This window comes from Pelodiscus sinensis, chromosome 4 (assembly GCF_049634645.1).
Source record: "Pelodiscus sinensis isolate JC-2024 chromosome 4, ASM4963464v1, whole genome shotgun sequence".
Taxonomy (NCBI): Eukaryota; Metazoa; Chordata; order Testudines; family Trionychidae; genus Pelodiscus; species Pelodiscus sinensis.
The window spans coordinates 127,051,209-127,065,925 of record NC_134714.1 but is presented as its reverse complement, the minus strand read 5'-3'; the positions used below and the strand labels follow the sequence as shown (position 1 = coordinate 127,065,925).

Here is a 14,717-nt window from a genome sequence, read left to right as displayed (position 1 = left end):
TAGCCCGGCCTCTGCCAGCAGGGGGTGCTGGGGGGTGCGGGCACTATCTGTAAGGAGCTCCCAGCTACACTAGCCCGGCCTCTGCCAGCAGGGGGTGCTGGGGGGTGGGGGCACTAGCTGTAAGGAGATCCCAGCTACACTAGCCCGGCCTTTGCCAGCAGGGGGCGCTGTGGAGGTGGGGGCACTAGCTGTAAGGAGATCCCAGCTACACTAGCCCGGCCTCTGCCAGCAGGGGGCACTGTGGAGGTGGGGCACTAGCTGTAAGGAGATCCCAGCTACACTAGCCCGGCCTCTGCCAGCAGGGGGCGCTGTGGGGGTGCGGGCACTAGCTGTAAGGTGCTCCCAGCTACACTAGCCCGGCCTCTGCCAGCAGGGGGCACTGTGGGGAGGGATGCTCACTCTGAGAGCAGGGGGCGCTGTGGGGAGCAGAGTGGAGGCACTGGCTGGGGGCGAGAGGGAGTGCCTGGCTACTCCAGTCCCAGCCTCTGCCAGCAGGGGGCACTGTGGGGAGGGATGCTCACTCTGAGAGCAGGGGGCGCTGTGGGGAGCAGAGTGGAGGCACTGGCTAGGAGCGAGGGGGAGTGCCTGGCTACTCCAGTCCCAGCCTCTGCCAGCAGGGGTTGCTACAGGAAACAGGGTGGCAGCACTGCCCCACATACACTTCCCCCTCCCCCACCCGCATGCTGCTTGCTGCCTCAGCCCTGTCAGGTGCAAAAGGAAATGACAGTGCGGAGGAAATAAGCTTGCAGCACCCACGGGGAGTGCACCAGACTGAGGTGCTGCCACGGGACAGATGCAGGGCCACACCGCCTGGGCACTGCTCCGTTGGGAATGGCCCAGGGCATGAGCTAAGGGGACTGGACACAGTGGAGGTGAGTGGGAACGGGGGAGCAGCTCAGTGGGAGGGCTCCTGGAGGGGCAATAGGAGGCGATAGGAACCTCCCTGAGCTGTACTGGGGCCAGGCTTGGAGGCAGGAGAGAAAAGAGAAGGGGGGGGCAGGGTTCTGTGTGAGTGTGGGAGAGGGATGTTACACGTGTTCCCTTTCCAGTACACATAGGGCTAGAGGGGTTGGGCCTCAGGACCAGGGGATGGGAATGCAGGGGCTCTGGGCTGGAACCAAGGATGGAAGGGTCGGGGTTCAGAGCCCTGGGATGGGCAGATGCTGGGGGGGAGGGGTCCTGGGCTAGGTAGACCCTGGGGAAGATGGGAGCACAGGGCCCTCCACTGGAACTGAGGGGAGATGAGGGTGAGGGGCCCTGAGCTGAGCAGACCCTAGAGGGGAAGAGTCCTGGGTTGAGCAGATCCTGGAGGGGATGTGGGTACGTGGCAGATCCTGGGGGAGATGGAGGTGTGGGCCTGGGTAGGGCAGACCCTGGAGAGGATGTGGGTACGTGGCAGATCCTGGGGGAGATGGAGGTGTGGGGCCTGGGTAGGGCAGATCCTGGAGGGGATGTTGGTGTATGGCAGATCCCGGGGGAGATGGAGGTGTGGGGGCTGGGTAGGGCAGATCCTGGAGGGGATGTGGGTGTGTGGCAGATCCTGGGGGAGATGGAGGTGTGGGGACTGGGTAGGGCAGATCCTGGAGGGGATGTTGGTGTGTGGCAGATCCTGGGGGAGATGGAGGTGTGGGGCCTGGGTAGGGCAGATCCTGGAGGGGATGTGGGTGTGTGGCAGATCCTGGGGGAGATGGAGGTGTGGGGCTGGGTAGGGCAGATCCTGGAGGGGATGTGGGTGTGTGGCAGATCCTGGGGGAGATGGAGGTGTGGGGCTGGGTAGGGCAGATCCTGGAGGGGATGTGGGTGTGTGGCAGATCCTGGGGGAGATGGAGGTGTGGGGCTGGGTAGGGCAGATCCTGGAGGGGATGTGGGTGTGTGGCAGATCCTGGGGGAGATGGAGGTGTGGGGCTGGGTAGGACAGATCCTGGAGGGGATGTGGGTGTGTGGCAGATCCTGGGGGAGATGGAGGTGTGGGGCTGGGTAGGGCAGATCCTGGAGGGGATGTGGGTGTGTGGCAGACCCGCATTCCCACTCACCTCCACTGTGTCCAGTCCCCTTAGCTCATGCCCTGGGCCATTCCCAATGGAGGAGATGGGGATGTGGGACTCTGGGCAGTGCAGATCCGGCGGGGATGGTAGGATGGGGCTTTGGGTGGGGCAGTCCATAGGGGTGATGGGGATGCGGAGCCCTGGGCTGGGCAGACCCTGGAGGAGATGGAGGAGCAGGTCCTGAATGGAGCAAACCTTGAGAGGGGTGGAGGTGCAGGGACATGGGGGTGAGGGGACCCTGGGCTGGGAAGACCTTGGGAGGGATGAGAGTGCAGGCTGCTGGGCTGAACACACCCTGAGGGAGATGGAGGTTCAGGGCCTGGGCTTGGCAGACCTGGATGGGGGTGCGGGCCCCTGGGCTGGGCAGACCCTGAGGGAGATGGGGGTTCAGTGGCTGGGCTGGGAAGACCCAGAGGGAGATGGGGGTGCAGGCCCCTGGGCTGGGAAGACTCTGAGTAGGATGGGGGTTCAGTGGCTGGGCTGGGCAGACCCTGAGGGGGATAGGGTGAGGGACCCTGAGCTGGGCAGAACCTGGCAGAGATGGAGCAGGGACTGTGTGATGCAGACCCTGGGAGGAATGAGTAAGAGGGGCCTTGGCTGGGCAGCCCCTGGAGAGGACGGGGAGAGGGGCCTGGCAAGTTATACTTCAGGGTTGTCTCCTGGGATGTTCGTTTCTGGGCTGGCCTTGCTGGGCACTCACTGCGGGCCCCTGTCCCTGCCCTCCCTCCCCTGCAGGGTGCTGAGATCACGGCATGGCATCCGGCCCTATGTCCTCCGCTGACTCCTCCAGCCTCAGCACCCTGGAGGAGCTGTCCGATGCCTTTGACTCCACCCTGGGGCGCCATGATGACTCCAGCTCGTTGGGCTCCGACTCTGAGCTGAATGGGGCTGCCCCCTATCGCCAGACGGACCGTTACGGCTTCCTAGGGGGCAACAGTGCCCAGGATGGGTGAGTGGGACACATCTGGGCATCGGAGCACTAAAAGGGGGGCATTGTGGGGGCGGGAGGTGCTGTGAAGGGCATTGCTGGGGTGGCCCAGATGCCGGGTTCTATTCCAAGTCCTGATTTCTTGCACCCTGGAGCCATTGTGGGTACTGGACTGACACCCCCATTGCCAGCCCCGCAGAACAATCTCTTGGGTTCTGTGCCAGAATCCAGCATCCCCCCCTTCTGTGCACTGAGGCTATGGGGTGTTCAAGCCCAAAGAATGGACATACGCGGAGAAACTGAGCCCCTGGCCTGGGGATGAGTCAGGCCACACCCCAAGCTAAGAGTAGCAGCTTGTGGGTGTTGCCCTGCCCCCTGCCTCTTTCCGAGTCTTGCTCCTCCTAGGGGTGGGGCAAAAGCAGGGAAGGGGTGGAGCTTGGGGAATGAGGGTCTTGGGCACTGAGGAGGGGGACAGTTTGCAATTCTTGCATCATGCCTCTGTGCACCAGTCCCCTCTTCCTAACAGCCTGATGTAAGAGAGCCCTGGCCCAGGGGACCTGCCAGTGGTGCCCCCGAGGGTCCCTACACCAAGCTGCTAATGAGCCAGTTCTGCCAGGAAGGCACAATGGCCCAGGGCACCCCGGCTCACGCTCTGTTCCTTCCCCCAGCTGGGAATCACAAGGAGGTGCAGTGTCCCAAGGCTGGATTCAGGCAGAGTCGGCTTCAGCAGCCTCATGGCTGGCTAAGTTGGGGTTGCTGGAGCTTTTGGGGTGGGGTTCGGAAGAGTCTGCACCAATAGTCTCCAACCTTTTGAAGCCCAAGATCGCTTTTTGAATTTAAGTGCAATCCAAGATCTACCTCAAACCCAAATACCCTTTCCCTGCCTCCTTCCCGCCCCTTCTCCGAGGCCCCGCCCCTGCTCACTCCCTTCCTCCTGCCCCTTTTCTCCCTCCCTTTCACCAGGCAGGCTTTGGTCTTGGACTAAGGGATTTGGCGTGTGAGAGGGGCTCTGAGCTGAGACTGGGGCAGGGGCTTGGGATGCAAGAGAGGGTACTTAACTGGGGCAGGGGATCGGCGCTGGCTCCAGCTGGACACTGCTTACCACAGATGGCTCCTGGGGGGTAGTGCAGTGGGGCTAAGGCAGCCCCCCCCCCCCGCCCTGGCCCTGCACCACTCCCAAAAGCAGCCAGCAAACTCCATCCCAAGCTCTGTTGTGCCCCCTCTCTGCTCCGTGGAGATAGAACACAGGAGGAGAGGGGGCACCCTGACATAAGCACCCCTCCTCTCCCTTCTTTGCTATGCACCGCAAGCAGGAGGCTCCCACGGAGGGGCAGTTCCAAGGCAAAGGGCAGGAGATGCACAGCAGTGTGGGGACGGGCAGCTGAAGTGCCGGCACTTGAGAGCCTCTTGGTCAAACCAGTCAGGATCCCCTGTCAAAGGCTCCAAGATCTACCAGTAGCTCCCAGTCTACTGGTTGGTGACCACTAGCCTACACCATCCTAGTGCCAGTGTGCCAGACTGCAGCACAGCATCTTGTCTGCTCTCCTCCCTAGAGGCAGCTGCAGCCCATAGCTGTTTAAGTGTGTGATCATAGCACATAGTGCTTCCAGAGCACCTGCCATCCCATTCCCTATTGAACGTACAATGGGGAGGGGTGCAGTGCCCATGTCCTGATCCCTGGCTTCATAGGTGGGGAAACTGAGGCACTCAGTAAGGAAGATGACCTGCCCTATCTCACAAAGCCAGCACTGACTGCAAAGTGCTGCAGAATAAAAGGAGCTATATTACTATAACATCCCCTCCTGCTTCCCTGGGAGTTGGTGTAACCCACATACCTACTGTGGTTCCCTGTCCCATGTAGTGGCACTTAGACCACTTACAGCAAGAGATAAGAACAAGGGTGCGTCTACACTGCGCCGTTAATCAGCAATAACAGCCATTATTCCAGAAAAAACAATATGAGTGTCCACACAGCAATTGCGTTATTTCAAAAGAAAATCGAAATAACGGAGGGTTTTTTCTGACGTTGGTAAACCTCATTCCACGAGGAATAATGTCTCTTCTGAAAAAGCTCTTTTGGAAGAGGGTGTGTGTGGACGTCCCAGGGCTGCTATGTCCAAATAGCTCCTCATCAGGGCCATTCTAAGTCATTCTTCCCCAGTGCCTCTTGGGTCTCTAAATCGAGATAGCGTCAGCACATTAGAGGAGCCTGCCTCAGACTAATTTTGAGGTTTCCCTGTCGTGTGGACACTCTATTTTGAAATAAGTTATTCCAGAAGATACCTTCCGGAATAGCTTTTTCTGAAATGAACTTGCAGTGTAGACATACCCCAAGGGAGCTCTACAACCTGAGCTGAGAGCCAGCTGGCTTTATAGCTCAAGCTGTAGAAGCGCCTTCACTAAGCTCTAGAGCAGTGTTTCTCAACCTTTTTTTTTATAAAGTACCCCTTTTTCAACAAAAAAAAGTATAAGTACCCCCGGTACCTACAGTTTTCAGACACACAGCTTTTGTCTCTACCATTGCAACACATTTGTTTAAACAACTTAATTGTAGCCGGGTGGGCGATGAAATTTTTGGGTGTAAAAAGTACAAAACTAATAAAGCGCTGTAAACAAAACAAAAATTCAGTTCTCTCCAAATTTCAGTTGTGTTGATATACCCCCCAGACTTCTCTCGAGTACCCCTAAGGCTACGTCTACACTGGCATGATTTTCCGAAAATGCTTTTAACAGAAAAGTTTTCCGTTAAAAGCATTTTTGGAAAAGCGCGTCTAGATTGGCAGGATGCTTTTCCGCAAAAACACTTTTTGAGGAAAAGTGTCCGTGGCCAATCTAGACGCGGTTTTCCACAAAAAAACCCCGATCACCATTTTCGCAATTGGGACTTTTTTGCGGAAAACACTACTGTGCTGTCTACACTGGCCCTTTTGCGCAAAAGTCTTTCGGAAAAAGACTTTTGCCCGAACAGGAGCAGCACAGTATTTCCTGAAAAGCACTGACAATCTTACATGAGATCGTCAGTGTTCTTGCGGAAATTCAAGCGGCCAGTGTAGACAGCTGGCAAGTTTTTCCGCAAAAGCAGATGATTTTGTGGAAAAACTTGCCAGTCTAGACACAGCCCTAAGAGTACTCATACCACTGATTAAGAAACATTGCTCTAGAGGTCCTAGGTTCAGATCCTCATGCTGGTAGTTACACTGGCTTATCATGGCGTCATCAGGACCCTGGGCTAGCCTGGGGGTGATAGCAAATAGGAGAGCCAAAGGGTTAGTGCTGATGAGCCAGCATGGAAGATCTGTGTGGTTGTTTCAATGCACTGTATGCTGAAGGCAAATTATAGGATGGGTCTTTCTAGCTACTGGCTCAGTCAGAGTTTCAAGATTCTCCCAGGGCAGGAAGAGGGGGTGGCATTTAGGTAGGGTCTAACCAAACAGATCCCAGTTCTGAAATCTGCAAGGTGCATTTGCAAAGGAGCAGAGCTTGGGAATGCCAGAACCGTTTCCCCTCCCCTTCCTCACTGTTCGTTACAAAAACCATAGAAAATGAAACGCACACACTGTCAATGCAACGTGAAGAGGCATGGAAAGGCTCCTGGGGTCCCAGCTTGGAAGGCCAGAAAGGGCTAGTCTGATTGTCTAGCCCAGTGGCTTTCGAACTTGTTTCATTTGTGGACCCCTAAAAAATTTCAAATGGGGCCAGGTCCCCTCGGGAATCGGAGACATGATCTGTAAACACCCAGGGGTTCACGGACCACAGGTTGAAAACCACTGGTCTAGTCTGACCTCCCGTGTAGCCCAGGGGTGACTCCTGCATTGAGCCCAGAGACTGTGACTGATCTAGAGCTGGTCTGTAGAGAGGGCCCCTCTGGATTGCCTGGCACGGAGGGAAGCTGAAGAACTCTGCCTGGTTCTCATACTATGACCCTGCAGAGGATGAGAACTCCAAAGCTGTGGGTTCCTTCCTGGCTCCTCATACCCATCCATGCCCTAGTCGTTCTTGGAGTTCAAGAGGGGAACATGTGTTACTGAGGGGTGTGAAGCCCAGGTCAGCCCCAGAGAAAAACCACAGCCTCTCGCTTCTCTGGGATGGGCTCTGAGCACCATGGGTGCTGGGCCAAGGAAAGGGAGTACCTTGCACCCCTCCACCCACATGAACGAACACTTCCTGTTTCGCTAGCTCACAGTTCAACCACATCCTGTCCCCGTATCCATGGTGATGTGCACACCGTGCTTGCAGCGGTGTGTGGTCTGTGACATCAGCACACCAGCCAGCCCCCGCCCCCACCCCCACCTCACCCCACTGAGCGACTCAGGCTACGAACAGGCCCAAGAAAGGAGAGAGAACAGACATGTTTAGCCCCTTCCCCACCTCCCATGCTCCTCAGGAGCCTTTCCTACGGCTTCATCTCAGGAATCTGCTCTGGAAACATCATGCATGATGGGGCTGCCGACCTGCCCCTGAAGGCAGTTTCCCAGGGCAACAGGTCCCTCACTGCCCACATCCATCTCCTGATAACAGAGTATGAGACGGAAACTGTAGATGAAAACACTGACAGCCTTACTCCCATTTTACTCAATGTTTATTCACTCATTACTCAGTATTTGCTTGCTCATTACTCAGTATTTACATGGTCTTTACTCAAGGTTTACTCACTTATTGCTCAGTGTTTATGGGGTCATTACTCAATGTTTACTCACTTATTGCTCAGTTTACACCCACAATAGTCATTACTTAATATTTACTCATTAATTACTCAGTGTTTATGGGGTCATTACTCAATGTATACTCACTTATTGATCAGTGTTTATGTGGTCATTACTCAATGTTTACTCACTTATTGATCAGTTTACACACACAGTCATTACTTAATATTTACTCACTAATTGCTCAGTGTTTATGGGGTCATTACTCAATGTTTACTCACTTATTGATCAGTGTTTATGTGATCATTACTCAATGTTTACTCACTTATTGCTCAGTTTACACACACGATAGTCATTACTTAATATTTACTCACTAATTGTTCAGTGTTTATGGGGTCATTACTCAATGTTTACTCACTTATTGCTCAGTTTACACCCACAATAGTCATTACTTAATATTTACTCATTAATTACTCAGTGTTTATGGGGTCATTACTCAATGTATACTCACTTATTGATCAGTGTTTATGTGGTCATTTACTCAATGTTTACTCACTTATTGATCAGTTTACACACACAGTCATTACTTAATATTTACTCACTAATTGCTCAGTGTTTATGGGGTCATTACTCAATGTTTACTCACTTATTGATCAGTGTTTATGTGATCATTACTCAATGTTTACTCACTTATTGCTCAGTTTACACACACGATAGTCATTACTTAATATTTACTCACTAATTGTTCAGTGTTTATGGGGTCATTACTCAATGTTTACTCACTTATTGCTCAGTGTTTACACACAATGGTCATTACTCAACGTTTACTCACTTATTGCTCAGTGTTTATGGGGTCATTACTCAATGTTTACTCACTTATTGCTCAGTGTTTACGGAATCATTACTCAATGTTTACTCACTTATTGATCAGTTTACACACACAGTCATTACTTAATATTTACTCACTAATTGCTCAGTGTTTATGGGGTCATTACTCAATGTTTACTCACTTATTGATCAGTGTTTATGTGATCATTACTCAATGTTTACTCACTTATTGCTCAGTTTACACACACGATAGTCATTACTTAATATTTACTCACTAATTGTTCAGTGTTTATGGGGTCATTACTCAATGTTTACTCACTTATTGCTCAGTGTTTACACACAATGGTCATTACTCAATATTTACTCACTTATTGATCAGTGTGTATGTGATCATTACTCAACGTTTACTCACTTATTGCTCAGTTTACACACACACACACACACACAATAGTCATTACTTAATATTTACTCACTAATTGCTCAGTGTTTATGGGGTCATTACTCAATGTTTACTCACTTATTGCTCAGTGTTTACACACAATGGTCATTACTCAACGTTTACTCACTTATTGCTCAGTGTTTATGGGGTCATTACTCAATGTTTACTCACTTATTGCTCAGTGTTTACAGAATCATTACTCAATGTTTACTCACTTCTTGCTCAGTGTTTACGTGGTCATTACTCAATGTCTGCTCACATATTACTCAATGTTTACACACTCATTACTCAGAAGAGCAAAAATGATTAGGGGTATGGAACAGCTTTCACATGTTGGGACCATTCAGCTGGAAAAGAGACAACTAAGATGTGATAAGATAGAGATGAATAAATTCATGACTGGTGTAGAGAAAGCAAATAGGGAAGTGTTATTTACCTCTTCACGTAACACCAGAACCTGGGGTTACCCACTGAAGTTATTAGGCAGCAGATTTAAAACAAACAAAAGGAAGTACTTCACACAATGCACAGTCAGCCTGTGGAGCTCATTGCCAGGGGATGTTGTGAAGGCCAAAACTATAGTTGGGTTCAAAAAATAATGATAAGTTCAGGGAGGATAGGTCCATCAATAGTCATTAGTCCAAGATGATCAGGGATGCAACCACATTCTCCGGGAGTCCCTAAACCTCTGACTGCCAGAAGCTGGGAATGGGCGATGGGATGAATGACTTGATGATTGCCCTGTTCTGTTCATTCCCTCTGAAGACTCTGGCATGGGCCACTGTGAGAAGACAGGATACTGGACTAGGGGACCATTGATGTGACCCAGTATGACCACTCTTATGTTCTCAGCATTTACTCATTGCGCTGTGTTGTTTACTGATTATATTGGTTTTGCACACTCATTACTCAATTTGGGAGACTTGCTCATGCTTCTCTATTTCCTAGTTTATTACTCAATGTTTGTCTACACAAGAAGCACTATAGTAGCACAGCTGTTGCAGTGTAGACATTTCCTAAGGTGAGGGAAAGTGTTTTTCTGTGGCTATAGTAAACCCACCCCCTCCAGAGCTGGTAACAGAAGAATTCTTCCAACAACTTAGCTGTGTATATCGTGAGGGTTACATTGCATAGGTATGGCTTTTAAGACCAAAGTGATGTATCTAAGTTGACTTAAGTGTCAGCTATAGATGAGGCCTCGGCACTTACACACTCATTACTCAATGTTTACTCACTTGTTATTCAGTTGTTACCTAAACTACGGTGACCAGAGGGGCCTTTTGAGGGGCTTGTCTTCCCCAATAATTATGTCCTCTTTTTGTCCTCCTTTGAAAAAAATTGTCCTTCTTGTCCTACTTTGCCAAAAAAAATCCCGTGTTCCTTTTTTTTGTTTTTCTCGACCAAAAAATACTGGCTGTCCGGTATTTTTTGGGAGATCATCTGGCAACCCTAATATACAAGTATGTTTTTGTTGTCAACTCAATGTCCTCCTCGCACATTTTCAAATTCTAGTCACCTTACCTAAACCAGATGGAGGGAAGGGAGTTTGCAGCAGGTACCAACTCCTCACAGGCTACAACAATTCTTGGAGCTGCCTCAACTAGTGCTTCTGTTGTGGTGTCCTGATGGGGCTCTGCACAGAAGAGTGCAGCACCTCCCACCAGTGTGTCCCTGCTCTGGCCTGGCCTGCCCTGCACCCCCCTCCCCGCCCGCCCCCAGCATCCTGTCAAACTGGTGGCACGTGAACCAGCAGAACCAACTTTGCTCCTGGACTTAGAGGCCTCTGTCCAAAAACACCCTAGGACAACTGGGAGTTGAGCCCTTGGTATTTGTTAGTTAGATCATTACTCAGTCCCCACTGCATGTTTAGTTTGTTTTTATTCAAACGTCACCTGGTGTTTGCTCAGTATTTATTCAGGGTTTACTCACTGGTTTTGAGGACACTGAATGGTGTTCATTTGGTCATTACTCAGTAGTCAGAATTGACACAATTGTTATTAAGTGTTTATTGAGTAATTATTTGGTCTTTACCTGGTCATTACTCATGGCTTATTCAGTTGTTACTTGAAAAAACTTAAAAAATAACAAATAGTTTCTAAGGTGCTGCAAGACTATCTGTTGGTTTTTAAAGTCTTTCCAGTTACTGTCTAACATGGCTACCCCTCTGAAACTTTTAATCATTTGTTACTTGTTACTCCTTGGTCGCTACTGAAGGGTTTATATAGTCATTACTTTGATATTTACTCAGCCCTATTCAGGGTATGTCTACACTACCCTGCTAGTTCGAACTAGCGGGGTAATGTAGGCATACCGCACTTGCAAATGAAGCCCGGGATTTGAATTTCCCGGGCTTCATTTGCATAAGCGGGGAGCCGCCATTTTTAAATCCCCGCTTGTTCGAACCCCGTGTAGCGCGGCTACACGGGGCTCGAACTAGGTAGTTCGGACTAGGTTCCTATTCCAAACTACCGGTACACCTCGTGGAACCACGAGGTGTACTGGTAGTTCGGAATAGGAACCTAGTCCGAACTACCTAGTTCGAGCCCCGTGTAGCGAGGTGTACCGGTAGTTCAGAATAGGAACCTAGTCCGAACTACCTAGTTCGAGCCCCGTGTAGCCGCGCTACACGGGATTCGAACAAGCGGGGATTTAAAAATGGCGGCTCCCCGCTTATGCAAATGAAGCCCGGGAAATTCAAATCCCAGGCTTCATTTGCAAGTGCGGTATGCCTACATTACCCTCCTAGTTCGAACTAGGAGGGTAGTGTAGACATACCCTTGGTGATTACTTGCTAAGTGCTCAGTGTTTATTCAGTTGTTACTCAGGGATTACTTGACAATTACTCAGTCATTACTCACTGTTTAGTTGTTAATCATTATTCTTTGCTTGTTACCTAAATTCATGGTCTTCACAGGACAGGGTATACCTCCAGATCAGGGAGCTCACAATGTGCCCCTTGAATTTACAAACCCAATAAACAAGAGATCTGTGCTTCTGTTGGTAGGGTTGAGGTTGTGGGCTGTCTCTGGGGCACTTGGAGGGTGGAAAGCAATGGTCTGGGTCTCTAGACAATGACAGAGGGTTAGGCCAATGCGGCTGAGCGTACAGAATGTGGGGGTGATGCCGGAGAGGGGAGGTCTATGGTTTCTATGCAGGTCAAGTTGGCAGGGTGATGGTGCCACCAGCCTGTAGTTGGAATTTAGGTAGGAGAGGGGTCAGAGTTAAGGTGATGTTGGAATATTCTGATTTGCCCAGTCTTTTGTTTCCACATTCCAGAATGTCACTCCCCATGGTCCAGCCCCAGGGTGGGGTAGGGATACGGGAACTGAGGCAGAGGAAGAGGTGGATGGGGTATGGGCACAGAGGAGGCTGTATTCTCCTTGCAGAACAATGCCCTGGAAGGAAGTTTAGTGCAGCTACTGAATGAGGGAGGAGGGGAGCACAAGTGAAGAGGAAAGAAGGAATGAGATAGAAGGAGTGCACCAGAGGGACAAAGAGATTTGAGGAATGGGGTTATAGGGCAAGGAGGAAATGGACTTGGGCCTGATACCCATTTTCCTTCCCTCATCCAGCCTGGCCCAGCCCCCAGTAGAGCTTGTCCGGCACCGGGAGGCCAGATGGCTGGAGATGACATCGCACTGGGAGAAAACCATGGCCAGGAGGTATAAGAAGGTGAGGAGAAGCTGCAGAGAAATCCCAATTGCCCTGTGGGGCACTCAGCCACCCCGAGGCACCCCAAAGGGCCTTGCTAATCCCCCCATGGAGCAACCCACCCCCCATAGGGCACCCCAGTGTGCCCCAGTCAGAATGCCTCCACTCCCCCAGGGGACTGGCACCTGCCAGGACTTCTCCCAGTAACTCTCCTGGCAGTGTCATGCCACACAGCTGGGCCCCCTGGAGCTGTTTCCTACCGCTAAAGCCTGTGTCCCAGGGCCCCAGCTCCATCCATCGTCGCACCATGCTGGGTACCCTCTCCCTGGCCTCGGCCACGTGTCCCCATTTCCCTATGGGGCGCTCTGTGATTGATGCAGTTCTCTGGCTCCAGGTGAAGGTCCTATGCCGTAAAGGGATCCCCTCATCCATGCGAGCCCGCTGCTGGCCCCTGCTGTGTGGAGGGCAGGCCAACATGAACTGCAACCAAAACAAATACAAGGTAACCAGCTCCTCCCCACACACATGTCATAGTCACACCACACGCCCACACGGTTATACACTGCTCTCCCAGGAGGATACAGTCTCTTTGGTTCTTCTATTCTCTTAAGCTGAAGTTCAAGTCTGGCAGCTTTCTCCTTGGCTAGTCTGATTTTTCTGTCCAACTCTGCCATTCTCTCTGCATGTTCTGCCTTTCTCTTTGCAAGTTCTCGTTCCAGCTTCTGCCTTTTCTCAGCCGCTTCTTGGTCTAGCTTCTGTCTTCTCTGTTCTCGCTTACATTTAAGTTTCATTCTCCTCACTGGATCCTGCACTCTCATTTCTTCTGCAGCATTTCTGGCCACTAACAAAGATCTCAGCTCTGGCTTAGAAGCTTCCTCACTAAAGGCAATGCCTCTTTCCAAGCACAAGGCTTCCAGAGCCTTTCTGTCCAGACTCTCATACTGTTGCTGACTCATTGCAGCGGCTATTTAATCAACCAAACTTTCAACACACAGAAATCAAATTTAGAACAGCGTGGGGTCATGATCGAAAGCTCAAATGACCAAGATCGGAGGATCCTGCCAACTATGCCACTGTGACGGACCGGGCCAGGTCTGGGCACAGCATCACATAGGTCCCCCTGCCCTAGATAAGGCATCCGCCATAATATTCTCCTTCCCCTTTATGTGGACGATGTCCATGTCGTAATCTTGGAGGGCCAGACTCCAGCGCAGCAATCTGGAGTTGGTGCCCTTGGCCTTTTGCAGCCAAACCAGCGGGGCACGGTCACTCAGCACAGTGAACCGCCTGTTGTACAGATAGGGTTTGAGCTGCTTGACAGCCCACACTATGGCATAACACTCCTCAACTGTGGCATAATTCCGCTCCGCAGGGGACAGCTTTTTGATGGGGTATGCCACGGGGTGTCTTTTGTCCCCCACCCCGTCCTGTATCAGCACCGCCCCCAAACCAGTGTTGGAAGCATCGGTGCACAACAAAAAGGGCTTGTTGAAATCCAGGCTGGCCAGCACAGGTTCCCTGGCTAAGGCATTCTTTATGCTTTGGAACCCCTGTTCACAGGCCTCTCACCACACCACCCGGTCTGGCCTCTCCTTCTTTGTGAAACTGTGATCGGAGCTATGACATCACTGAACCCCCTCACAAACCTCCTGTAGTAGTTGGCCAGGCCCACAAACGACTGGACCTGCTTTTTCATTGGGGAAATAGGCCAGTTCTTAATGGCCTCCACCTTCAGGGGTTCGGGGCACACCGACCCGCTGCCCAACTTGTGCCCCAGATAAGTTACTTCGGCAGCCCCCGTCCTGCATTTGGACACCTTGACAGTCAGGTTGGCCTCCCCGAGTCGCTGCAGCACCACCCCTATGTGATTGAGGTGATCCCGCTAGGAGTCGCTGAAGATGGCCAGGTCGTCAATATAAGCCCTCGTAAAACCCTCCAGTCCCTACAGGATCTCATTGATCAGCCTCATGAAGGTGGCCCTGGAATTCTGCATGCCAAAGGGCAGCACCTTGAACTCATACAGGCCAGACTCCACGATGAACGCAGATTTTTCCTGTGCATCAGCATCTAGGGGAATCTGCCAGTACCCCCATGTCAGATCCAGAGTACTTATAAACTTCGCCCCCCCCCCCCTCCCCCCCAGCATGTCTAACAGATCCTCTATTCTGGGTGTGGGGAAAGGG

The 14,717-nt window shown here is 51.5% G+C and overlaps 1 protein-coding gene and 1 long non-coding RNA gene across 3 annotated transcripts in view; one reads left to right on the top strand and one right to left on the bottom strand.

Moving 5' to 3' along the window:
* Nucleotides 1-511: 511 nt before the first annotated feature.
* TBC1D10C (TBC1 domain family member 10C) overlaps nt 512-14,717 on the top strand; it is a 36,652-nt gene continuing 22,446 nt past the window's right edge. The window contains exons 1-5 of one of the 2 annotated variants that reach the window (XM_075928527.1): nt 512-866; nt 2,257-2,272; nt 2,790-2,994; nt 12,456-12,555; nt 12,929-13,036. In XM_075928527.1, the coding sequence (XP_075784642.1) occupies nt 681-866; nt 2,257-2,272; nt 2,790-2,994; nt 12,456-12,555; nt 12,929-13,036 (615 nt within the window). In that variant the 5' untranslated portion in view covers nt 512-680. Of the gene's footprint in view, nt 873-2,256; nt 2,273-2,780; nt 2,995-12,455; nt 12,556-12,928; nt 13,037-14,717 lie in introns of both variants that reach the window. The other variant, XM_075928526.1, reaches the window with a different exon arrangement.
* Nucleotides 12,700-14,717, bottom strand: part of LOC142829270 (uncharacterized) — a 50,927-nt gene continuing 48,909 nt past the window's right edge. Inside the window, exon 4 of the long non-coding RNA XR_012903710.1 lies at nt 12,700-13,014. This is a non-coding gene — a long non-coding RNA (uncharacterized LOC142829270). The remainder of the gene's footprint in view (nt 13,015-14,717) is intronic.